The following is a 23,902-nucleotide window of genomic DNA, read 5'->3' as shown; positions in this document are numbered from 1 at the left end:
ATTCATTCAATAGACAGCATAGAAAACACCTGTTGTTACGTAGCTCCCATGAGTTTCAGTATCAAATAAAAATCACTAGGGATTTGGAGGATCGAACCAAGAACGCAAAAATAAGACGCTTTCGTCATTTGATTACAGCTTTCTCATGCTGCCGTATGCCACTTTCAAATTCTTTCTTTCAATTTTATTTCCCCCCTTCATTCGCCAACCAGGATTTTGCTCAGTTACTATCAGCCCATATGGTTTCCCAGCGTCACCGGAATGGTAGACAGCAAGATAGCAGCATGATATAGAATGGCTTTGCGTCCCCTCCTGCCTTTTGGATGAGCTGATAGTATCTAGTTGAAGGCTGGAAGAGGTATAAGCTGTAATAGAACCGGTGCAAGCTGACAATGGGTCGAGCCCTAAGTGAACTTTTTTTAGGGGAAAAAAAGAAGAAAGCAAAGGAAAAGAATAGGATCATTATTATAATCGCCAACTGGTTAATTTGGTGGTGCTCATTTCGCCTCCTATTGTACGAAGCAGTAGCAGTAATCTTCCCTCTACTAGTTGATGAGCGGATAACAGCCAGCACAGGGCAGAAGTAGCTTGTCTCTCTCTATTAGTTGTAAAATTAGTACGCCTTACAGTAGTATAAGCTGCCGAGGGTGGCAGCCCCCAGATGAAGTAGAACATAAATTCATATTATAATCGTTCTCTAACTGTCTTGGCGACACTCGTTTCGCCCTATATATTGGCCTTCCCTCTACTGGTTAACTTAATGCCTAAGCGCGCATTTCTCCTTTCGGCATTTACATTAATGCTTTACAGGTCTAACAATAGATCTGCCATCTGTAATGCTACGTAGCAATAAGATGGTTACTTTTGGCTTCCTCCTTGGCTGGGCCGTTATTTCTCGACCAATAGCGTGTCAAGCCGTTTCCCAATATAGGTAGGCAAAGGAAGATGGGATGTCGATAAGCAAGCAAATAACGTGGCTTTGCATCACCCTTGGATATTCTTCTTCGTTTAGGGAGGAAAGTGGAGGACAGACTAGCATAAGTCAAGATGAATATATCACCTCATCAAATGATACTCATCTCTATCAAGAACAGTTATAGCTTTTCTTTCTTTATTATTGAATAAATATTTTATCTAGTTAATTCATCCAACTACCTTCTCTTTTTTCAAATATAATCGTTATCCAGAAAAAAAACCGACAAAAATCACAGGCAATGTATGCCATGAACAAATCTATCCTAAGACAACAGATAAAAACCAAGATAATAGCTGTGGTAGTTGGTTCTTCGGGAACCGGACCGTGGGGCAGAGGGAGATTCATTGGCCTTGAGTGCTAGTATAGCCCGATACTCAACTCAAAAGCCGATTAAAATATTGAGAGCGGCCCTCGCCATCCTTGTAGAGCAAGAACCAGACCGAAGCAAGACGCCCAACGAGTCGGTATCATATACAAGAAGGTTAAAAGATGAAATAGGCCAAAAAATGGAATGGCAAGAGACGCTTTGATGAATGAGGCATAAAATGCGTGTATAAAAATGACAAGATGATGAAAAAGGCCGTCATGAGACCAAGACTGGTCTTGATAGCTTACTGAGGGCTTGGGGGACCTTTGGGCACTGCTTGGCTCTTTTTCAGTCGACTTAGCTCCTCTTCCAGCTTTCGATACTTGGCACGTTCCTCCTGTATATTTCGTTAGTTACTGCACCTTATGCCAAGAGAAAAATATCATGGGCTCTTTGTGTACGTACCTTCATGTCGTCGTGGAATCTCTTCCGCTCCTCTCTCATCGACGTTCTAAACTGTTCACTGAGCAGAGCTGCACCAGCACCAACCTTTGTTACGCCTCCTTGTGCCACACCAACCTTGAATCGTTCGCTGTCAAGATCCTCTTGCAGCTTCGCGATCAGGTGTCTGGATTTCTCCAGATCTGCCTCCAAGCTGGCCTTTGCTGTAATCGCCTCGTCAACCTTTTGCTCAAGGTCTATCTTTTCACGCTCTGATCCGATTGTCTCCTTGGTTATTGCCTCTAGATCTTGCACAGTGCCCGCCAGCTCCTGCTTGAGCCTTTCGACTTGGCCTGTAAGTCTGACAACTTCGTTTTGGTTGGACAGGGCTGCTGCATCTGCTGCACGCTCAGCGCGAGATCCATACGCGCCGTCCAGCTCTGCTCTGGCAATTGTGAGCTCGGTCTTGAGTTCTACTAGAGTCATATTCAACTGCTCTAGATCGGCATCTTTCTGAGCAAATTCATTCTCCTTGTTTGCGTGGTGTGCCTTCATATCGTCCATCTCTTGTTGCAGAGCCTTTGCCATTTCTTCAGCCGCCAGCTTCTCTTTAGAAACTCCATCAAGTTGAGAGCTCAGCTCAACGAATTTCTTCTTCTCGGATTCTAACGTAGCAATCTGAGCCTCGAACGATCCACTCCTCTCAGTATGCGTCTGGATCTCCAAGCCCAGAGACTTGATTTGTGCATCCCGTGATTGAATTTCTGCCTCAAGAGATCCAATATTTGTGTCGTGACCCTTGATCTTATCTTCAAGAGTTTCGATGTGAGCGCTGCGTGCTTGGATTTCTGCTTCTAGTGACTCAAGTCGGACACCGGTTGCGAGGGCTTCAGCTTCAAGAGACTCTGCTCGAGTGCTGTGCGTGTGAATATCAGCCTCAAGGGATGCGATACGATCGCTACGTGCCTGGATTTCAGTCTCCAGGGATTCAACTCGAGCTTGGTGTGCTTGAATTTCAGCCTTGAGGGTCTCTGACGTTCCACTGCCTGCCTCAAGCTCGGAAGTCAGAGCTTCCAATCTGGCGTCTCGTGTCTGTATCTCGGATTCGAAAGATTCAATCCTTGCGCTCCGTGTGGCAATCTCAGCTTCTAGAGATTCTATCTTAAGAGTGTGCGTACGAAGCTCTTCTTCAGAGATACCAGAAGATGATGACTGCGCCTTTTCGAGATCTTGTAAGGCGTCAGCCAACATATTTTGAGCGTCGGAAGCATCCTTTTCAGCTCGCGCAAGCAGGAAGCGAGTCTGATCCAGCTCGTCCTGTCTTCGTTCAAGCTCCTCATCCTTTTCAGCGTCGGTTTTGTTGTTGAGTTCACGCTGCTGTTTGATCTGCCTCTTTAACACAGATTTCTGGTCCTTCAGCGTCGAAGCTCGAGAGTAAAGCCATTCAACCTTGGAAGAGAACGCAATCAGGTTGTAAGTCTCATCCGCGTCAAACGCATCGTCGTCTGATGTGTCATCGTCGTCCACCAATCCTTTGTCTGCGCGCTGCTTCCGACGTTCTTCGTTTCGTTGCTTCTGTTCAGCAAAGCCCGACTGCATCTTATCCCAGAGTCCGACCAAGACAGACTCAATACGTTCAGCGGCGTCGTCGTCCAGCTGGTACATACCGTTGTTGTTGTTGTTGCCGCCGCTGCCAACAAAAGATTCTTGCTCTGCTTGTACTGCGACAAGTCCACTCTCCAGGTAGTCGATTTGCTTTCTGAGCATGTCGCCAGGCTTTAACTCACCAGTGCCTGGTTCTCGAGGAGGCTCCAGGTAGTCTCCATTCACTTCAGGATTGAATTTGATGATGGTCTCGCGAAGCGAAAGGCTCAGGCTTTCCAGTTTTTGCTCCATATCAGCGACAAGATTGACTAGTAATGAGTTTTCCTCTCGAGCCTTTTCGAGCTCTCCTCGAATTTGGGAAGCCTGTTCTCGAACAGGAGACTTAAGGGGTATATCGATCGCCGATTTCAGATGTCCAGGCTGCAGTCCGTCGATTGAATCAAGCTGGTAGAGGTTTGGATCTTCGAAATAATTCTCCTCCATGGCATGCGCTATGCTATCTCGGCCTTGTGAGTAGGTATATAAGCTTTCGGGGCTGCCAGGAATGCCATTTTCGTTTTGCAAGGCTCGTGCCGCGGCTCGCTTGGACGCCTTGTGAGTGAGCTGGAGAATGCCAGCCGTGTGCTGAAGCAGACGCCTTTGAGGTCCTAACAAGCTCTTCTCAAGATTAAAAAGCTCGCGCGACAATTCCTCGCATGTCTTCTCAGTTGCTTCCCTCTCCAGCTGCACCTCTTTCGCCCTAGGATCATCCAGAAGCTCTTCTTCAGATTTGCCGGCGGCGTAAAGTTTGGCCATCGATACCGCTGCATCTCGATATTTCGACTGGATAGCCAGGTTGGCCCTCGTGGGTTCTATCCGTTGCTCTAACAACTGACACTGTTTCTTCAGCCTATCAACCTCTTCTTGAGATAGGATGTCATATTGTTTGCTGTCGTAAAGCGCAGTTTCGGTGAGCAAATGCACTTGGATTGGATCTTTTAAATCGGCGAGCGATCCATTCGGCGCATTGATGGAGTCCATCTGGGACGCGTCAATACAAAGTTCAAGCTGGCCGATGGCCGGCGCATAACCTACTGGTTCTTCCTGAGGGGCAGCGTTGCCATATCCATTGTTCTCAAATGCCGCTTCCATACCGTGATCCCCGTGGCTTGAAATTGGCGTAGATATATTAGAAATTTCGTCCTCGTAGGAGCTTCGCCCCGTCTGATATCCGTTCATTGTAGGTGTCTGTATTCGTCACGCGTTTGTTCGTATTAGCACATTAGATAGTGACTTTCGAGGCTCGAGATTTGCTATTATTGAGTCGTGCGGCTCGATATGAGATCAGGGAGCGAATGGCGAGGCGTCGTCGAGGTCGAAGCCAAAGTCGTGGAGAGCGAGTGTCGAGCCTCGTAGTCGGGCTCCGATACGTAGCCGGCGCAAAGACGCACTTCGAATGACGAAGGTAAAAACCAAATCTAAAGCCACACCAAAAAAGAAACGAGCCGAGACCAAAAAGAAACCAAGATACACTTGCGCAGCGGCAGCGTCCTAAACGACAGGACAGCCGTGATTAGCCTAAGCCAAACGACAGTTGGAAGTTGGAGGTTGTTGGTTTCGTGGAATGGGAGGGGGGCAAAAAGAAAAGAAAGGAGCTGGTGGCTGCTCTTACAGGGCCCAATCGCAGATTGCGGTGGACGAGGGATGCCAGGCACAGGCGCAAGGCGCCTTATTTGGAGGGCCCTGGCACCGCTGAACAGCCCACGGGCCAGAGCCGGGCGCCTGCCACAGCGCTTCTGCTGCCCTGGAGGGGGGATTTTGAGGGGAGCTGTAGCCACTGAATCCAGCCCCTCAGCCTATGCATGGCGCATGCAAGGGAAAAAGCCCTCCTCGCATCCATATTGGCCATACTGCCAGCCCGGGAGCTTGTATTGGGGCCGAGATGATCTTAGAGGCGCTTTTACCCCTGAAAGCTCGCCCTTTACCATCCCGCCGCTAGACTACATAGAGAAAAGCCTGTGGCTCCGGCTGCCGAGCTATCGGTTTGCGCCTCGTACGTTGACGTTTTCTATTCTGCTTCTTTTCAGCTCTATGCAGCCAAAGATCCTCCTCATTTCCACAAATCCGCCTTCGTGCAGCAGCGTACAAACAAAATAAACGGCTCGTGTTCTGTCTGAATGATAATTATTGCCCTGCAGCTTGAATTGGCGTCTTCTTGCGCTCACGGCCCAGGCGTGTCTAGGGCCGGGTACTCTAGGCCCATCATCATATGTCAGTCTGGAGCTGCGGGTACAATTAATTTCCCACGTTGTGAGATCCCTGAAATGGCCTACCCACTTTCATTAGATGATCCTAGGGTTCCGTTACGTACGCTGGAAGCAGTGAAAACGCTTCATTCAAAAGGAAACAGTTGAGTGCGCACTCATACGTTAATGGAAACCCCAGGCCTTTGCATGTGACGTTGGGCGCTAGCGCCATACGAAGCAGTCACATTGATGTCATTCTACGCATTGATCATCCGCTGGTATTGAGTATTCGGAACTGAGTTCAATATTGTGTTACGAACATGTTATTGTCTCGAAATATGTACTACTTATTGTTATGCTAGTTTTCTATAATGCTTCTCGAAATTGGTCCATAATTTGCTGGCCCATGGTACGCCGTCGGTCGGTCTGGCCTTCGTTTGGGCTTTGAACGCCGGTTGAGACTCCTGTTGCCGGATTCTCTCCCTCTAACCTTCGCCGTAGTCCTTCAAACTCTGCACTTCTCCTGTAAGAGCCTGAGCCGACAATCCATCCTGGTAGCCTCCATGATATAAAGGACGTGGGCAGGAACCCCACTCTCCAAGAATACCCTAGGATCCAGCCAGCCATAGCTCCGAGAACAGAGCCTGGCCACTGCAATAGGGCCAGATGAAAAGCGATATAGTATTGGTAAGATTTGTCTGATAAGGTTACACCAGAAAATCGCTCATTTGTTGGCGGCACTTGGGAGAATGCAATTCGGTACTTGTACATCTGAGGGACTATGGAGTGAAATTGGGCTAAGACTGCAAAGATGATTGCCGTCGGGCCGGCCGGCATGTAGTTGAACAGACTCGGTGCTATAGGTCGAAGGATGGTAAGGATGAGCGGCGGAAATATAGCCGTGAATAAAGACGAAAGGATAATGAATGACTGTAGGTTTATGTATGTCAGTAATCCGAATTATCCTATAAGCTCCAAGTAGAGAGCACATACTGCGTATTTCCTCGATCCCCACATCCGCTCAACAACCCTGAGATTGTATAGTGATATAGCTGCAAATAATACTTCTGTGGAATTCATGTAGCATAGTTGGTAGGAAAGAAGCCGCCAGAATTGCCGATAACGAAACAGATGAGTATCTATGAGGATGTAGAAATACTGTTTCGCATCAAAGAGACTGGCGGCTATCGAGATGGAGACCAGGCCCAAGACGGTCAGTCTGGTCACTGGGGCGTTGGTGAACGTCATGGTCTGTCTTGTTGTCCGTATTTGTCCTTGTGTGTGTGCCTCAGATTTTCATGCTGGAAGACTTATGAAAGCTGTATGGCTCATATATACAAATTCGACAGCGGATAGCTTGTTGCGCATGTGACTCCTCGATGGAAAGAGGCGGCTCTGTAGAGAGAGGAGATTGCTCGATGATTTCGATTTTGGAAGATGCAATTAGGCTGATGCTACACAGTGATGACGCATTACCACGGTGAGAGGTTATCGTCCAAAAGGCGCAGCCTCGTGGACTCGGGATTGAAACAGATAAAGTTCGATGTGACAAGTCTTAAGCAGTGACGGCAAGCAGCTAACATGTGTCACTTTCGCGATCACGTGGACAGCGCAGCTTACCAAAGGAAGTAGTATTGCGGAACATGGTCCGGGGAATGTGGAGAGACAAGTTGGGAGCTTGAAAGAGGAAATTCTGCAACAATCGATAGCATGAAATTAGATGATGGGGTTCTGTATATCTACTACTTCTCCCGTTTTCGTTGTACAACTTGTAAAACTCATGAAAAGATAGCTTAGAGGAGCTATTGAAGCACAGTGCGACGGGTTGAGTCGCATTACCTTTTACGTATTCTATTTACGGGCTGATAGGCTACTTGCTCCTTCGTAGCTCGCTTAAAGGCTCCACTTCCTAGGATTCTCGTACAGTATTCAACTTTGGATTTATACTGTAGGTTTCGCGCCGAACTCTCCCATTATCCGAGTTCTATTTACACCCAACAATTTACCGACAGTCTCTTTCGCGCTCATACAGTTTTCGTTATTCTCCAGTCTCAAATTATGTTCATTAATCAGATTATGCTATCATCGGCAAATACCGTCTAATCACGCCCAGTTGATACCTAAGCTACAGAGCTCTCCTAGGACCATCGAGTCATTTATATCGCTATTCCGACTCAAATAGCAAGCACAGACCGCGTATATTAGCAGCTGGCTTTGCAATCGCCTACAGACGGGAAATAGTAGTCCTACTGCTAGTATTCTCGGGCCGGTCTACTGGAATCATACCACGCCTATCAGAGCCCTGCTAGACCCTCAGTGACGCAAGGAAGAAGAAAAGAAGCGAGGGAAAAACCCTTCCGTCACATCCCCCCAACCCCAGTGGAGAGTATTAGGAATCAACAGCTTACGGCTTTTGCCGCTCCACGCCGGTCCATTTGGCCGCCGCCCGCCACTGATCCCGCCCCAGCTCCCTTAGGCTGCATGCCGTACGCCCGCGATGCCTCTGGCCAATCTGGGGTCGCTGTTCCTGGACAATGTGGTGTTCCTGATTCATCTCATTTATGTGCACATCGCCCTCGCTCAGGCTGAGCCCAGCCAGATCCTGATGATCCATCTGCTGTCCAGCTTGGGCAATCGTCAGCACCACAGTCTCGAACCCCCGCCATGGCCGCCTCTCAGCGTCGTGCCATGGTAACTGATGGCTACGAGTCGCCCACTGAAGATAACCAGCCGTCGTTCTTCTTTGGCTCGACTCCCACGGCGTCTGGGACTACCACGCCCGCTAGGAAATCACTATCAGCTCCAATTCCTGCGGCGGCCTTTCTTACACAGGGACGTTCACATCTTACTCTCCGTCCTGCGGGTCGAGATATAAATCCCGATGCAACTCAACTTTCAAATACCCCACCAAATCTGGATACTGTCATACTGGACAAAGAGAATCAGGCTCTACCTCGCCGAGTTGGTCTGCGGGACCGCATTGCCTGCTATCAATGGACTTTCTTCACTATGGTATGGGCGGCAAACTAGCCAACTATCTTTGGACCGTCAACTCATTTTTTTTTTTTTTCGGATTATAGACAATGGCTACCGGAGGAGTGGCTAGTGCACTTCACGGATGTATGGATAATGCTCATTTAATTCATAAGGAGAATCTTACTGACCTGATATAAGTGGTTTACAGACCGGAATGGGTAAACGGGTTTGGCATCTTCTTCTGCCTGCTCAACATCGTGTTTTTCCTTACCAACTGTGTCTTTCTGTCTATGCGATTTTATCTGCGGCCTGGAAGTCTTACTAAATCCTTTACGGATCAAGTTGAATCTTTATTCATTCCTGCCTTTGTAAGTCTGCCTATACTATGCTTGCCATGTACCGCTGTACTATGCCAGGGACTAATACATAGCGCTCTAGTTCGTCTCGTAAGCAGCCTTGTCTTCTGCAGTTATGCGATTGGATCTAATATTTCTTATCCTTTCTAGTATTGCAGTTATTCTTACCAATATCTGCCAATATGGCGTTCCACATTGTGGTGTCTGGCTCATCAAGACATTGCAAGTCCTATTCTGGATATACACTGGGCTAAGCGCTATTGCTAGTGCTGGGTTATATCTCATCCTTTGGTCAACGCTGTAAGATTTGCTCCATTACTATGCCTTTGAACTACTTGGTCTTATTTATGTCAACAGAATATTTCCGATTCACATGATGACCCCGACCTGGGTGTTTCCTGCATACCCTCTCATGCTCACGGCACCGTTTGCCAGTAATCTCATCGCAGCAGCTTCCAACACTGGCCGTATTGACGTGTTATATGCCCCAGCTATTGCTTTCTCGGCTGTTTCAACCCAAGGCACGGGCTGCTTAATTTCTCTCATGATATCGGCTGCCTTTATTTATCGATTAATGACCCAAAAACTGCCCAGGGACTTTCAGCGGCCTGGTGTTGTAAGTTTATCTCTCCAAACCCTTTTCCCCCAAGATCTGATACTGATTCTCTGAAAGTTCATTTCTATTGGGCCTTATGCTTTCACAGCAGGATCAATTGGTTAGTTAAAGACGTTTTCCTTGTCCTAAAAAGCTCAAGCCCTTCTGACTCTCTTTGAAGCGCAACTTGGTAACGAAGCCAATGTTATTCTTCCGCCGAATTTCCTCGGTACAGAGCATAGTGTCGAAATTGTCAAAATTATTGCCCTACTTGTTGCGCTTTGGTTTTGGGGCCTTTCCATGTGGTTCTTCCTGGTATCCGTTGGATCGCTTTGGAAGTACTTGCGAGCGCGGAAGGGCATGCCATTCCAAATGACCTGGTGGTCATTTGTGTTTCCTAACACGGCTCTTGTAAGTTCTCTTCATTCAATTGCCCTTCTCTGTCACTTTGGCCACGCGCTTTCTCTAACTCAAACCTCGATACAATCATTTTAGGTTACCGCTACTGAGATCATGGGAAACATTTTTGAGAACAGAGGCCTGCAGCTTTTTGGATGCGCCATGACGATTGCTCTCATTATCGTATGGATTGCTATCTTCTTGACAATGGTTACATGCCTCAAGCAGAAGAAACTGCTCTGGCCGAAATCAAGCTCCTAGTGACTTTTTGAATATCCTTTTTGTAGTATATGTTCCAATTATTGATAGACAGAGATATCCTCTATACATACAGCCTAGTTAGTGTTAATTAATGTTTATTGAATCGATATCGCTCAGGCCTACCGTCTAGTTTCTACCATCTAGTTTCTACCATCTATCCATCCTCCGTCACAATACTGCATATATTCCAAACCGAAAAGATAACAACTTGGAGGAGAGAAAAAAGAAAAAAGAAAAAGAAAAAAAAAAAAGAGAAGCGTCATGAACTCTTGGCAAAAGAATAAAACGACAAAAAGAGAGCTTTATGCAATAATAGCAATTTAAGGGGTCTGGCCGGGGATTGAACCCGGGACCTCTCGCAAGCAAGCTGTAGGGTTTACCCTAAGCGAGAATCATACCACTAGACCACCAGACCTTATTAGATGTTGAGATTCCTGAGTCGTAAAAATAATTATGAACGTTATTCTGTGATCGCAACAAAAGGACTTCCGTTGCAATTGAGATACGCAATGGCTAGGCATGAAAAGGCGTCTTTGAACAACAGACAAATGTTTCAGAGTAAATGCAAGCTATGGTCCGGTATGAATCAAATATTCGCCATATGACACCTCAGGTTTATTCATATCGCCAAATCAGTAAAAAACAATTAGACAGTAAATATATAAAAAAGGACAAAAAGCCCAACTCACTCCCCAACACCGCACTTGGGACCGCCAGCATAAATAATATTGCAAAATCGTCAAGTTTCCTAATTCCTCTTTGCCTATCCTCCTTATCACCTCCCGCTAGAACCGTACGCCATGCCTTTACAACGCTTCCCCCTGCTAATGTTGCCGCAGCAAGCTGTTTGCGAAAGAAGTAACAAAGAGACATATGGAGCACGGGTAGCCCCCGGCTTATGGTTGCTCGCTTGCTGCTTCTTTGCTGGATGAAGTATCTATCGCTGCTGTAAATGAGCATCGAAAATAAAAATCAACCTGGTTCGTCGGAATCGTTACAAAAATAGTTGTACAGCTAGTAATTTCGTCACCACCGCTAATCGTAATCTAAAGCCTGGCTCTTGGGTCTTGGTCTGTCGTAGCATCTAAGTTGATTGTGACATCACCGGTCTTTTCGCTTGTCTTATCAGCGTGGCCAAAGAAGATGACCTGGACAGTCAAATCATCACTATAACAAGTTAGCATATTAGTTAATTGAAAATACGGACAAACAAGTTACTCACCGATATCGTCTGGAAAAGGGCGATGGTAGAGTTAGAAGAGCGCAGACTTGCTCATCGTTGGTCCCGCCGAGTGCATTGCGAACAAGATGAGTCGCGGCATTCTTGTCTCTAACAACAAACCGGTCCCTTGCATCAGGGTCAATTCCCCATTGCTGAACGCGAATCGGCGTCTTCCCGTCAAAACCGGCCACAGCTCTGCTCTGTTCTACGGGGAGCGGTTTGTTTTGAGATCCAAAGACCTTTGACCATGCCCTATCAAACTGCGAGCTTGATTTTCCCGACTTTTGTGTCTCAATCCATTGGCCGACAAGACCTACAACCTCCTCATTTGTCAACATCTCCCAAAGTCCATCTGTGGCAAGAACAACGAAATCGCCGTTCTCTGGCTCAATCTTGGTCGTCGTAACAACAGGCTCTGCTGTAACGTAAGGAGGAGTTTTCAGTAAAGGAGAGGGGCTTCGGCCAAAGAAGTTTTCGCGAAGCCTTCCAGCAACATCACGACTCCACTTGTAGACTGCATCTCCAAAAGCACGAGTTGGTTCCAGACCGCCTAGGACACGGCCGTTTCTAATAACATGCTCTTCGCCAGGGTGTTGCATCCTCATGCGAGCAACTTCAGTCGGATTATTTCCTGTCTGATCCTCTGAGAGAGCTGTGGCTATCCATTTGCCAGATTTTGCTCGACGTCCCAGGACGGCACGAGAGTCGCCTGTGCATGCCACACGCAAAAGTTCACTCCGGCTGTCGTAGAAGGTCAGCAAAGCGCAAGAGCCGGACAAGGCAGGTTGTAGTAGCTCGGCAGCCATAGCTTTAGAGCTTGCCTTGAAGACCTTTTCGACGCTTTTGTGCACAATCTCGTTATCTAAACGGGTGAAGCCGGCCTTGATGGCTGAGTCAATGGCATCGGGAGCCGGCGCATTGTTGCTGGCGGCCTTGTAAGTGCTGTTTAACTCTCGAGCCACATAGCTAATGAGGCTTTCACGCAAAGTCGCAGATGTCGTCCAGCCCCTAGAAGATGTATCATGTTAATAAAGAGAGAGAGAGAGAAATGAGCAAGGAACGGTTGCTACTCACGAGTGACCATCGAAAACTCCCCAGAACATCCAGTCGCTGCTGCTCGCTTCCTCTTCCTCAGTAGCTGCTCGATTCGGCACCTCGACAATTTTCTCGGCGTGATCGTCCTCAATTGGATCATTGCTCCCCAGCTGGACCAGGTCGTATCGCGTAACACCCTGGCCCCGATTGACCCAAAACGACTCTTCCTGCCTACGCAGCTTCGCTGTAGCTTGCTCTGGCGTCAACATCTCCACTATCCTACGGCCGTCCTCGGTGGCAGATTTATAGAGGGGTCCCTCGCCCACAATGGTTCCCTGTGTCAGCTCGTCGGCTCCGACAACCAAGACGGTGCGCGTCGGCACAGCATCGGCCGCTCCCTGCGTGGACGTGAAGGCTCGCGTGACAGCCTGGCTCCCGGAAAGAATGTCGGCGTCGTTGAGGTACCAGGCGCCGTATCCCAGGACCAGACCGGAGGCCAGCGCAACGGGCAGACGACGGAAGTACATGGACGACCTCAGAGGCTCATTGGCGGAGCTGTGGTGCTGGCGAGCGTTGCTTGTGAAGAAGTGGAGGTGGCTGCGGCGGGCGGTGCGCACTGGGTTTCGGACGCTGGAGTGGTGACTTGTCCGGAACACCCTGACGGCAGCACGATGCATCTGGACGGCGGCGGCGACCAAGGCTGAGGGAGCTGGCTTGTAGATTGGGGTTGCGATTCTCCGTCTCTTCTGCCTCGGATGGAGCTGACAGGCCGCGGGACAATCTGGTAGTGCTAGTGTAGGAACTGGGAAGTATGGCGACTTGCGAACTGGCACGGTGGAGGAGGCACTGAGCTAGGCTGGGATGAGGCCTAGCGCATCTGATTAGGTGCAAACGCAGCGTGGTTGGTCTCTCAAATAGGCGGAGAAGGGGTACGTACTTAGAACAGGCTTCTAGATGCCCACAGTGCGGCGTGCCGAGGTGGCGCGTGCTTCGATGAGCATATCGGGTGTAGAAATAGCAACAAGCTCATTTCGGGACAATACCCTGGACCCCTGTGTTGTTTACTTAAGGAGGCAATACGAAAATATCTGCCGATAAAAGGGTCAAGCAGAAGTGCCGTGACAGCTGTGTAACTTAATAATAGTAAAGGATTATATTTATTTATTTTTTGCATTACAGAGTGCTTTCATGGAAATAGAGAAGAGAACATTAACTGCTATGATGATAACGGTGTAGTTTAGTTAAGGTAACATATGAACGTGTGTATATACAGACTTATTTGTATATTCGTCAAACATATGCCTATTTATAGCAAGCAATCTTATGTCCTTGTCGATGGCTAGCATTCATCGTCAACAAGCGTAGCCAAGTGATTCTCCCAACGGCATACCCAACAAATCCTAACTTACAGCGGTTGACGCAGTCTAGCAATGTACTGAGGCCGTCTCTACAAAGTTCACACCGTTTCTGCTTCAATTTGCTCTCAAGTTTAACCTAGTAATGCTGACACTCTCTGATACTTTTCCTTCGAGAAAGGCTAAGAGCAGTAGCATCCGAGACAATAGGTCCAGGCGTAGGGAGACTAGGAGAAGGTATAAGGGCAGGGGGAAGGAAGTTGATACCTATGTCTCCCAATAGATCAATCTGTTGCCGTTCGCCTTGGAAGTCGGGTTCATAGTCGTGAATATTATTTGTGCAGCTAATTAGCAGGTTAGTAATCATCATGGATAAAAAGGATTGTCATAGGATGGGACGCTACCTGGTATAATTAAGCAGCTCTGTCTGTTCATGCTCATTGAAGTCCTGCAAATATTGCACGTGGTTGTCTGATGTAGACGAGATCGATATTATAGATATATCTCTGCTCTCTTGTTCGAACTGTTCGGCAGTAGAAGGCATAGAAATAGAAGAGTTGACTTCGATGTAGCGTCGACGCAGATTTTGATAGACTTGAAGAACGTCTTCACAGGGGAGGCTGACTGTGCCGCTAAAATCTTGACTCGCACATTGATGGCATATCTAGTGACATCTATGAGTCAAACAGAATGCCTGTTCTAGCACATGGACTCGGCCCAAATGAATGGAGCAGGCAGGGAACTGCCGATTAAATAACTATGTAGACATGCGTTAGAGATGATATGTGAATAAAAGAGGAAGAGATCGTAAATGGCATACGTCAAGGATGTTTTCGAGCTCACGGCGACCCTATTCACCAATGACCTCGGACTATCGCTGCACGTGAGTGATTTGTAGGCAAATAGGTATAATGATACGATAGTATGCTCACATTGAGGGCTTCGTTAAATGCGAGAACGACCTCATCGAGAGGGCCCATCGTGGAGTGTAGAAAAAAGACTGGCTATCCAAATGGCAAATTTGAAACAAAACATGGTTCAAGGAAAATGTGGGAGAGCGATGAAGATGATGAAAGAAAGTTAAGTCGGGAGTAATTATATCGATTAAAGGAAGGTGGGACTTTGAGGCAATATAGGGCTTAATGCCTTGGATTAAGGGGGTTGGTATTGAGCACCCAGCCTTAGGTTCTAAGCCCAGACATACATGTGAAGACAGTAAATGCCAGCACAAGCGGAATGTTCTTAAAAGCACCATATAATCTTGAAGCATATATACATTTTGCACAAAAACACAGTAATAAAGATGTAATTTATTCAGAATTTGGATATATATTGGCCTCTATAGTCTAGATAGTATTTGTTTTATAGCCCAAGCAGTTAAAATTAGAGACAAGAGGTATTTGGTTCGGCAGAGGTTAAATAGACAGATTTTGACTTGGGATGAATTCTCAATCGTGAAAAAATATGTGCATGGCATTTCGTGACGGGGCATGGAAAGACGCGGAATCTGGTCCGCATTAGTACAATATAATGGTTCTTCCTGGACGCTTTCTTTTGGTCAAGGCTTATATATATAGTCGGCTGTTTGCCCCTGTTCTGTTCACCTGGACGGGAGGATTTTTCTGACATATTCCCTGACAAGCCGTAGTGCCGCTCGCACAATATCTTCGAGCCGTCGGTCCTTTCGACTTCGCATCCAGACAAGTATTATGCATAGAACGACGCAATCGATTAAGAGATGCTTCATGACGACGAATATGAGCCATCGTATCCAAGTAGGGAAGCTCTTGTCCTTTTTCGACTTCCACTCCCGTCCCGTGGCAATTTGTTCGCGTAGCGCCGCAACTTCCGCGGAGAGCTTGGTGATGGCTCGTTCCATCTTTCTTGTCCATCGACTGTTCTGAAGGCTGATCTGGCGTTCTTCATCCCTGGCTACGGCGTCTTCGTCATCCTCGTCGATTTGCCTACGGGATCGTAATTCGATATCTTGCTCACTCATAGGACTAAGGACCTTCATAGGCCCATCACTGCCGCTCCTAGGCTGATGGAAAACATGTGATGGGTCGCTTGGGTTGGCTGATGAGGAATCGGAGCTAGCAACGTTGTCTTTGATTTGGTTCCAGACGAACTCAAGCTCAGCAACGAGTTCCCTCCCATCTCTGCTTAAAGGAGTTAGCTTCTATGTGCATGAATAATAATGCGGGGAGAATCATCCAAGTGGGATACTACTTACGATGTATTTGCGTATTTGTGCATCGTCTCAATAAGCGCCTCGACATATCGTCTCTTGGACTCGGTCCGGGTCAGCCCTTTTTGTGAATTCCATGCATCCCATTTATCCCGCTCTTTCTGCAGCTCATCCGGTGCCAGCCCTGACCCAGCCGTGGGCATCTCCATAACACCATCTACATCTCCCTCCATAGCCTGCTTGTAGAGACCATAGAGCCGTAGCCGCTCGGAAGGAGGCGGCCGCGATGCTCCAGTCTTGGGTATCTTCTTGACTGTGTTTAAGGCATGAACAAAGACTCGATCTGCAGCATTGGGCGGCGGTCAGCATGTACCATTGCGGGCACGTCGTGGGGGGAAAAGGGATGCCAATGCGATTATACCCACCCACGGAATCCGCCATCGGGGCGGCTATGACGGGGAGCCTTGCTGCTCCAAACGGGATTGATGCAATCTCTTGAAAGCGTCAGAAAAAAAATAGATTGTCTTGAAGTTATAGCTGATTCTCCTTCTTTCTCCTTCGGATCGTGGTTCTTTTGTGGCAAATGGGCAGCAGTCGTTGGGTAGGAAAAGTCGCCGATTGCGTATTTGGATATGCTGATCTGGAGAGGCTGCTCGATTGGCGATAAGGACCGAGGGACGGAATCGAGACGAATTGAATGCGACACCGCAGACCAGCCCAGGGACAGGCGCTTCCTTTGAGAAATATGACGCAGGTCGAGGGTCGGCAGAGGCAAGATGGAGGCGATTAGTCGGAGTAGCGGATGTAAAGATTACGATTATGTATTATGATCATAAGAACAGTAGCTTTTTGGCGGCTCGGTTTGTCGTGGACCGGCTCCCAATTGAACCTCGGCGCGCACGCGCCTCTCAGCCGTGGGACTTGCGACGCTACCGGCCAGGGGGCTCGGCTGCTGAGAAGAACAAGTGTGGCACCAAGCTGAGCGTCATCGAGTCGGGGTATGCGATACCTGCGGCGACACGTGAAAATCGCCTGGATGCTTAGTAAACGGTACCTCGAAGCTGAAAGTTTCTCGACGCTGCATATGGTGCCGTGGATGTTTTAGTCCAGTTTTACCCCAGATTACAAGTCCATTCCAACTGTTGCACCCGAGGAGGGTCTTGCGTTGGGGGCAGAAAAACACCAGCACAGAGCGAGATCCGGTTACTTTGGTGGCGCTAGTAGACAATTAATATATATGTGCTCCAATCTTATACCCGAAAAAAAGAAATACGGAGAGGGTCAAAGTAAGCACTGGTCCTATACCTACGTAGCAGATATCTTCACTTGCCCATGACATACAGACCACACAGCTATATAGCAGCGACACCCAATGTTGTACAACCCAAGGTCGCACATATCGGAAGACCGGACTCCCAAAACGGAGGATGCGATAGGTGGTCACAAGCTGATGAGTCATGGTGAGATATTTTGCCAAGAGCCACCCATTGCCGTGTCCCAGCTTTTTATGTTTATACCAGTATAAACTGCGTGTCAACACGCTGCTCATCTATTAAGTAAAGTTCCTATCCTCTACGATTAAACAATTATCAAGTCCCTGTACAGTGATCTCAATACCAGTCATTATCATCATATGAAGGCATTTCAATATCCATCTATGCCCAAAAGCCGTAACCGTAAATCGCTATCCCAGAAGTCTGTCCATGAGTGCGTTGTCGTCTTTAGCCTGCATATATTGCCTCTTCTTTTCCTCATATGCCTGTATCAGTCGCTTGTTCTGTAATGCCGCTTCAGCAGCTTTCTGGCCTGCCTCTTTCTTGCTCAGGGCCGTGCCGACTGCCAGTAGTCTTCCTACCTCGCCGTAGCCAGTTAAATAGGCTCCGACGGTATAAAGAGGTAGTTTCAAATTCTTGTCTCTTTTCTCGCCAGGCAGATCTTTGTAGTCAATGCTAACGCCCTTGGTCACAATTTTGACACTCAGCCGCTGTTTAGAATTCTTCTCTGTTGCCTCCACCCCTGTGGATTGAGTCTCCTGGCGCTTTTTTGCAGCTTCTGCTTTTTCAATGTCTTCTTTGATCGTTCTCCCCCAGAGTGCTTTAAGCCACTCCACCACCTTGAAAAGCCCTTCTTGAGGATCTGATAGAATAACAGCCGCGACGTAGGCTTCAAACATGTCGGCTTGCGTCTTTAGTATATCCTTATCCTTTGATCTACCTCTTCCAAGTCCCTTGCTTCCATCAAAGTGATCTGGAAGCCTGGCCTGCTTCTCCAAACCATAATACCGGAAGTATTCGGCAAGAGTGATATTTCGGACCAATCTCTCGCGGAGTTGAGAGCAAGGCCCAGACCGCAGCTGTGGGAATGTTTGATGGATGAGAGAACTCGCAATCAACTCAAGGTATGCATCTCCAAGCCATTCTAGGCGTTCGTAGCTGAAATTCATGCCTATACCGGGATGCGTAAATGCTTCCTCGGCAAGCTTGGGGTCAAGAATTGGGGGTAAAGGGGGCCATTCTTGCAAAATATCTGAGGAGATCCACGGCGTCACACTAATAGGAGACAGCACTGGTATGCTTGGTGAGTCTTGGGTAGCTCTTGATAGGGTATCCTTTCATGCCAATAGTTAGTCAAGTGAGTCTTTGTTTAGAAAATACAGTGCATACCGTTGATGTCTTCTTATCGGCGATAGGCTCATCCATAGACCCAATAATCTGAAAAGAGGGAAGTAGCTGCTTGGTTAATCGTGATAAATTCGATTTTATGCTTCCAAACTCAAAGTCTGCAGGATTCTTGCTTTGCGAATACTGTCGCTTTAAGGACTGAAGACAGTCAACTAGTTCATCTGCCTGTTCTGCAAGTGAGGCTAGCGCCTGGCTTGTTGTCTCGATGCTGCTAACGAATTCTGTATCATTTCGGAAATCATCAATCTGTTGCCGCTTGGCCCGATTGTCTACTGATGATGTATTATGCCGTTTAGACATTTTAAAAATGATACCAAAATCCAAAATTTTACGATTAGAAATTCTTCGTGTTTAATGTAAAGGATAGAGGGTGGGCTGATGGGAATTTCTTAGAGCAGAAGAAAATAGCCTACGTTCATGCGCGCCTCGGAGACTAGTCCTGATAGGGGTTAGCGGAGTCACTTTCTGGTGTGCATCAAACTTCAATTCAACGTCCAAGTTGGATCGCAACATTCGAGATCAAGCATGTAAAGATGAGTGTCCCTCGTGCGCGGTTACTGGATTTGATGAAGGTAAAATCTCCCTTACGCTGGCTTCTCCATTCTTCCGCTAATATTTTATAGGCGCAATGCCAAGTCTTCGCCACGACATTCAACCCTGAGGGGGTTCGCATGGGCAACAAGGTCTTGCGACAGCGATTAAAAGGCCCAGCGCTCGCCGCTTATTACCCCCGAAAGCTAGCTTCGATCAAGGATGTGAAGAGAGAGTTTGGCCCGGTTCTTGCCACATGGGACGAAGCCGAAGAAGATCGGTTCGAGTACATTGAAGAGTAGGTGCATTGGGAAGAAGATTTAATAGAGCAGCTTGCTGAAACAACAATTATAGGCTCAAACAACGTGGAAAGAGTGCACCGAAGAAGAAGACGGGTCCTCCTGGTACGTCACATTCATAATTCCTTTTATTTGGGGGGAAATTTACTTGGAATACCAGCCAACTAACAATTCCGTAGCTCCCACACCAGGAAAGAAGCGATGATAGCTGCGTTATTAGCTACAGCAGGATCATTTACGCACTGCCATGTCCAATTTTCGTGAACATGGATGTTATATGAATCATGGGGGATTGTCTATAAAGAATAAAAAGGCGTTGAAGGACACGGCGGCTCAAGATTTTGTGTTGCTACTGGAAAATGTAAAACTGGCTGTACGATATAGTCACCTTACCAGCTCATATCAGACGGCCTGATTTTGCTGCGATACTCCAAAAAAGTATCTTCAAAGACGTGTATGAATAGAGACATTGTGCCCACTTGAATCGTTGTCGAATGAAGCGAGAGCTGCCTGAATTTGAAGTATACCTAGGTATATAGCTTCTTGAGAAGCCGGACAGTATATAACTGATGTCTTTGCTAAATGTGCAAGTCCTCATGCGTGTACCTAAGTACTTGTACATAGTGTTGTAGACCTTCTGGAGTGACTTTCAACTCCGCTGGCTGGACATTGGGGGTATTCCAGCAAGTATCGTTGGCCCACCTAATTATCATGATGCAACACGGAGGATTAGTACCAACGAAAAAAAGTATCAGCCCTCGTAGCGTTTGTAGGGGAGCTTGTGGTGAGTCACTGATGAGTGTTTCGCCGCAAATTTTTGGTCGTTAATGTTAATCATGTACATAGGTATAGTATTCGAAAATTCGGTACTGGCTTCTCGCTCTCAACCTTTTCTGATCAATCCTCTCCTCCCCTCTACTCCGTCGAGGTATGTAATTTTTTTTTTTTTTTAATTGTGAGACCTCGAATTGTCTCAGGTGTCTAAGCCTGCTTGCGCTTTACTTGTCATTCTCTGCCGTCATTGACGTATAAATCTTGCCTTTTGGCCTTAGCGAGTGACAGGCAGGGTGGTGGCCCTTTTTGGCGAGGGCTGCCAGTTCCTTCCTCTTATTGCCCACCCGGCCGTTCTTTCACCTCCATTTATAACCGACCACTGACATTTACTTCTTCAATTTCTAATTCACTAATTTCTCCTCTGCCTTAATCACGGTTCCTATCCCACACGCGTTTTCTTCTTCTCTTTCCTTTCCCAACCTTGGCACGCATGCTGCGTCTGTCTGGGGACTTCTCTAATCTATCTGCACCCGCTGTCATCTCTCCCGTTATTCGCATTCCCATAATCTCTCTGGGCACTGCCTGCGGATAAAATGTCGGCTTCCAGCTCTTCTGGATCTACTCCCCAGCTTTCGGTCCTATTGCCAGCCGAAATAGCTCAAAGAGAGTTTTCGATGCAGGCGGGAGATGGACCCTCAGCGGCTTCAACCTCTTGCGTAAGTTTTATCTCTGATCATGTCACGCAACTTAAGGATATGATCATATTCGGTGTATTCCCAAGTTATATTCGGTGCTTTATCACTATAATCCCCGCTGACTCTATTGTTCTAGGAAACGGAAACGACCTCTTGCATAATGATAGAGAAAGGCGTCATGCCTTTGACTACCTCGAAGATGGCGAACCAGAGCTATCAAAAAGTAAGTGTACCTTCATTTCACTATCCAAATTTGCCCTTTACAACCAAAGCACCTATAATTCCCATTGTGATACATTTAGAGCTGACTCTTATCCAATGGAAAAGCTTTTTACTAGGCTTTCAGAGCAGCAAGTTGCCCACAGCCAACAGAACCAGGCCTTGAGAGTCGAAGACGATGGCCATTTTTTGACAGTCTTAGACCAAGCTTCCTCAAGCACTTCGCTTCCAATCACTCCGGCTACTGAGAGTTTCCCTACTGTGGCTCTTACCACAAGACCAGCAAGCGTTGCGCTTGATGATCCTCGTGCAGATGCTGAAGAAGTTCTTCGCCTGAAGTTGCAGCTTGCGCAAGCCCGAAGCCATATATCCAAGCTTGACCAGGAGCTTGCTCAGTCGCGGTTTATCAAGGAATCTGACGTACCCATTCCTCGTGTTGAAGCGGCTCCACGAGAGAATATTTGGGGGAGAGGTACGCCAGAGGATACTCAGTCTGATACCAGTGATTCTACCTCTGCTGTTGCACTGAACCGAGCTCGCGGAATCTGGGGACCTACGAAGAGCTCATTTGCCAACAACAGCTCTCTTCAACCATCCGGTCCAGAGCCGTCGCCCGGTCATTGGTTCGGAGGTCGAGGATTTAACCAGGCCTGTGTAGATCCAAACTCACCTTACATGTTGATTGATAGCCATCGTGCTGAGCGCCAGGCTGCTGACCATGATCTCGTTAATCGTCCTCATCCCAACCGGCGCGGAGCTCGCTTTGATAATCGATTGAATGCGAATCACCAATTCGGAGGTTCTTTCGTCAATCTCAGCAATCCAGCTCATCAGTTTGATCCCATTGGAAATCCGGTCCCAGTTCCTGTGCCAGGCGTTCACGTGAATGTTGGTCCATCACTGCCTCCAATGGGCATGAACATGTATCCCCCTTTCCATCAGCAAGCAATGGGTACTCCTCTTTCTCCGCACGCCTCAGAGTTCACCTCTAAGGCTAGTTGGAAGAATGAGGTACCCAGCAATGTGGTGGAGATAACTCACTACCAACTACATGCTGATGAAAAACAGGTTGTTCCGTCTGAGGGGCCAACCTATCTCCCGCCAACAGAGCCTCTTAACTATCGCCGCCTCCTCGATCGAAATGTGAACTGCAACTGGAAGTACATTGTAGATAAAATCGTCTGCAATAATGATCAGCAAGCTTCCATCTTTTTACAGCAGAAACTTAAAGTGGGCACACCTGAGCAGAAATACGAAATTGTTGAAGCCATTGTGGCCCAGGCATACCCCTTAATGGTCAACAGGTTTGGCAATTTTCTTGTTCAGCGCTGCTTTGAACATGGAACTCCGGAACAGGTAATCAAGATAGCCGAGGCCATCCGAGGCAATACTCTGAATCTCTCCATGGACCCTTTCGGCTGCCATGTCGTCCAGAAGGCGTTCGACTCGGTTCCAGAAGACTACAAAGCAATTATGGTTCACGAGCTCCTCCGCCGTATCCCCGAGACCGTGATTCACAGATATGCGTGTCACGTTTGGCAAAAGCTCTTCGAGTTGAGATGGAGCGAATCCCCCCCTCAGATTATGAAATTCGTCAATGAGTCTCTGAGAGGAATGTGGCACGAGGTTGCCCTGGGGGAGACTGGCAGTCTCGTTGTTCAGAATATTTTTGAGAACTGTTTGGAGGATGACAAGGTGAGTCAAATTTTAGCTGCAAAGGCATTGCGGTAACTGATACGTGTTTAATAGCGTCCTTGTATCGAAGAGGTCCTCGCCAACATTAATATTGTGGCTCATGGCCAATTTGGAAACTGGTGCATCCAACATATATGCGAACATGGAGCCCCCCCTGACCGCAGCCGAGCCGTGGATCATGTTATTCGGTATGCTGCAGAGTATAGCACAGATCAATTTGCCTCCAAGGTGGTAGAGAAGTGCCTCAAGATTGGGAATGCAGAGTTTCTCGGCCGGTATCTTGATCGAGTTTGCGAGGGGCGCCAAGATCGCACTCGTATCCCTCTAATTGACATTGCCAGTGACCAATACGGAAATTACCTTATTCAGTGGATTCTTAACAACGCTTCTCCTCAACACCGTGAGATGGTAGCTGCCCATATTCGAAAGCACATGGTCTCGCTCAGGGGATCCAAATTTGGATCTCGTGTTGGCATGCTATGTACCAACCACGCAGTCACGACCCGTCCAGGCCCGGGTGTTGGGCCAGGCATGGGCAGTAGCCGTATCGGACCAGGACCAGCGAGATTCAGTGCCTCCTACCGTTGATGCGGTATTGACATCAGAGGTCTATCGGTGTGCGAGACGTTACCCAACATTCTGGCAAACTTTCTCCGCGACGATTCTGCGTAGCATCGTTTGTTCTACTTATAGCACATCTTGCCGACTTACCATATCTAATTCCGCCTCTTGTTGTTCTCACTCGGATCACACAAGATCACATAAAGAATTTGTCGACTTCTTCTTATGAACATTTTCCCACGCAATCAATTTAAAGATCACTCGTCATCCTACGCTCAGCTGGCTACTGCCTGATTGGGTGCATTGGACACATTATGGTTATGCATTTTGAAATATGCAGGAGGCTACATCTGCTAACCGTGGCGGCAACATTCTCTTCTCGACATGAGCTCAGATTGCATCTCGACATGTAAAGACAGTAGCATATTCACTTAGGACGGTTCGTTGCCCTTCCACTCCATCCTACCTTGTTACAATTTGAGATCAAGCTAACCATACTTTACCTG

At 47.6% G+C, this 23,902-nt stretch overlaps 10 protein-coding genes and 1 non-coding gene across 11 annotated transcripts; 4 read left to right on the top strand and 7 right to left on the bottom strand.

Moving 5' to 3' along the window:
• Positions 1 to 1,587: 1,587 nt before the first annotated feature.
• Positions 1,588 to 4,547, bottom strand: GGI43DRAFT_419788 (Up-regulated during septation-domain-containing protein; the record flags this gene model as incomplete). Its single annotated transcript, XM_083207733.1, has 3 exons — positions 1,588 to 1,680; positions 1,749 to 4,349; positions 4,404 to 4,547. 3 exons carry the CDS (start codon positions 4,545 to 4,547, stop codon positions 1,588 to 1,590), a joined length of 2,838 nt encoding a protein of 945 aa, XP_083066011.1.
• Positions 4,548 to 4,932: 385 nt separating this feature from the next.
• GGI43DRAFT_10696 (uncharacterized protein) lies at positions 4,933 to 5,693 on the top strand. Its single transcript, XM_083198855.1, has one exon. The coding sequence runs from the start codon at positions 5,013 to 5,015 to the stop codon at positions 5,463 to 5,465; it is 453 nt and encodes a 150-aa protein (XP_083066010.1). The 5' UTR covers positions 4,933 to 5,012; the 3' UTR covers positions 5,466 to 5,693.
• Positions 5,693 to 6,966, bottom strand: GGI43DRAFT_10685 (uncharacterized protein). The gene is made up of 2 exons (XM_083198854.1): positions 6,548 to 6,966; positions 5,693 to 6,484 (listed from the first exon to the last, which is right to left on the bottom strand). The coding sequence occupies exons 1-2, from the start codon at positions 6,800 to 6,802 to the stop codon at positions 5,921 to 5,923; spliced, it is 819 nt and encodes a 272-aa protein (XP_083066009.1). The 5' UTR covers positions 6,803 to 6,966; the 3' UTR covers positions 5,693 to 5,920.
• Positions 6,967 to 7,565: 599 nt separating this feature from the next.
• Positions 7,566 to 10,248, top strand: GGI43DRAFT_390102 (voltage-dependent anion channel-domain-containing protein). Its single transcript, XM_083204283.1, has 9 exons — positions 7,566 to 8,566; positions 8,635 to 8,674; positions 8,729 to 8,898; positions 8,969 to 8,976; positions 9,037 to 9,186; positions 9,244 to 9,502; positions 9,560 to 9,602; positions 9,663 to 9,892; positions 9,977 to 10,248. The coding sequence occupies exons 1-9, from the start codon at positions 8,219 to 8,221 to the stop codon at positions 10,139 to 10,141; spliced, it is 1,413 nt and encodes a 470-aa protein (XP_083066008.1). The 5' UTR covers positions 7,566 to 8,218; the 3' UTR covers positions 10,142 to 10,248.
• A 218-nt stretch (positions 10,249 to 10,466) lies between these two features.
• Positions 10,467 to 10,556, bottom strand: GGI43DRAFT_t4. Its single transcript has one exon. It is a non-coding gene; the product is annotated as a tRNA-Pro (tRNA).
• Positions 10,557 to 10,734: 178 nt separating this feature from the next.
• Positions 10,735 to 13,444, bottom strand: GGI43DRAFT_390100 (phosphatase 2C-like domain-containing protein). The gene is made up of 3 exons (XM_083204282.1): positions 12,438 to 13,444; positions 11,364 to 12,371; positions 10,735 to 11,308 (listed from the first exon to the last, which is right to left on the bottom strand). Exons 1-3 carry the CDS (start codon positions 13,073 to 13,075, stop codon positions 11,188 to 11,190), a joined length of 1,767 nt encoding a protein of 588 aa, XP_083066007.1. The 5' UTR covers positions 13,076 to 13,444; the 3' UTR covers positions 10,735 to 11,187.
• Positions 13,445 to 13,892: 448 nt separating this feature from the next.
• On the bottom strand, positions 13,893 to 14,733 carry GGI43DRAFT_427079 (uncharacterized protein; the record flags this gene model as incomplete). The annotated part of the gene is made up of 3 exons (XM_083208768.1): positions 13,893 to 14,097; positions 14,158 to 14,417; positions 14,686 to 14,733. 3 exons carry the CDS (start codon positions 14,731 to 14,733, stop codon positions 13,893 to 13,895), a joined length of 513 nt encoding a protein of 170 aa, XP_083066006.1.
• A 315-nt stretch (positions 14,734 to 15,048) lies between these two features.
• GGI43DRAFT_10589 (acyl CoA binding protein-domain-containing protein) lies at positions 15,049 to 16,654 on the bottom strand. Its single transcript, XM_083198837.1, has 3 exons — positions 16,367 to 16,654; positions 15,987 to 16,284; positions 15,049 to 15,912 (listed from the first exon to the last, which is right to left on the bottom strand). The coding sequence occupies exons 1-3, from the start codon at positions 16,380 to 16,382 to the stop codon at positions 15,354 to 15,356; spliced, it is 873 nt and encodes a 290-aa protein (XP_083066005.1). The 5' UTR covers positions 16,383 to 16,654; the 3' UTR covers positions 15,049 to 15,353.
• Positions 16,655 to 17,625: 971 nt separating this feature from the next.
• Positions 17,626 to 18,922, bottom strand: GGI43DRAFT_378392 (ribonuclease III; the record flags this gene model as incomplete). Its single annotated transcript, XM_083202693.1, has 2 exons — positions 17,626 to 18,549; positions 18,605 to 18,922. 2 exons carry the CDS (start codon positions 18,920 to 18,922, stop codon positions 17,626 to 17,628), a joined length of 1,242 nt encoding a protein of 413 aa, XP_083066004.1.
• Positions 18,923 to 19,122: 200 nt separating this feature from the next.
• Positions 19,123 to 20,035, top strand: GGI43DRAFT_390095 (mitochondrial 37S ribosomal protein mS33). Its single transcript, XM_083204281.1, has 4 exons — positions 19,123 to 19,194; positions 19,246 to 19,451; positions 19,508 to 19,557; positions 19,632 to 20,035. Exons 1-4 carry the CDS (start codon positions 19,156 to 19,158, stop codon positions 19,655 to 19,657), a joined length of 321 nt encoding a protein of 106 aa, XP_083066003.1. The 5' UTR covers positions 19,123 to 19,155; the 3' UTR covers positions 19,658 to 20,035.
• A 784-nt stretch (positions 20,036 to 20,819) lies between these two features.
• On the top strand, positions 20,820 to 23,461 carry GGI43DRAFT_427077 (armadillo-type protein; the record flags this gene model as incomplete). The annotated part of the gene is made up of 4 exons (XM_083208767.1): positions 20,820 to 20,942; positions 21,058 to 21,144; positions 21,249 to 22,835; positions 22,890 to 23,461. 4 exons carry the CDS (start codon positions 20,820 to 20,822, stop codon positions 23,421 to 23,423), a joined length of 2,331 nt encoding a protein of 776 aa, XP_083066002.1. The 3' UTR covers positions 23,424 to 23,461.
• Positions 23,462 to 23,902: the final 441 nt, after the last annotated feature.

This window comes from Trichoderma evansii, assembly GCF_050947405.1.
Source record: "Trichoderma evansii strain SZMC 28006 chromosome Unknown GGI43scaffold_1, whole genome shotgun sequence".
Classification (NCBI taxonomy): Eukaryota; Fungi; Ascomycota; class Sordariomycetes; order Hypocreales; family Hypocreaceae; genus Trichoderma; species Trichoderma evansii.
Note: the sequence above shows the minus strand (reverse complement) of the source record. Positions and strands in the feature narration are given on the sequence as shown.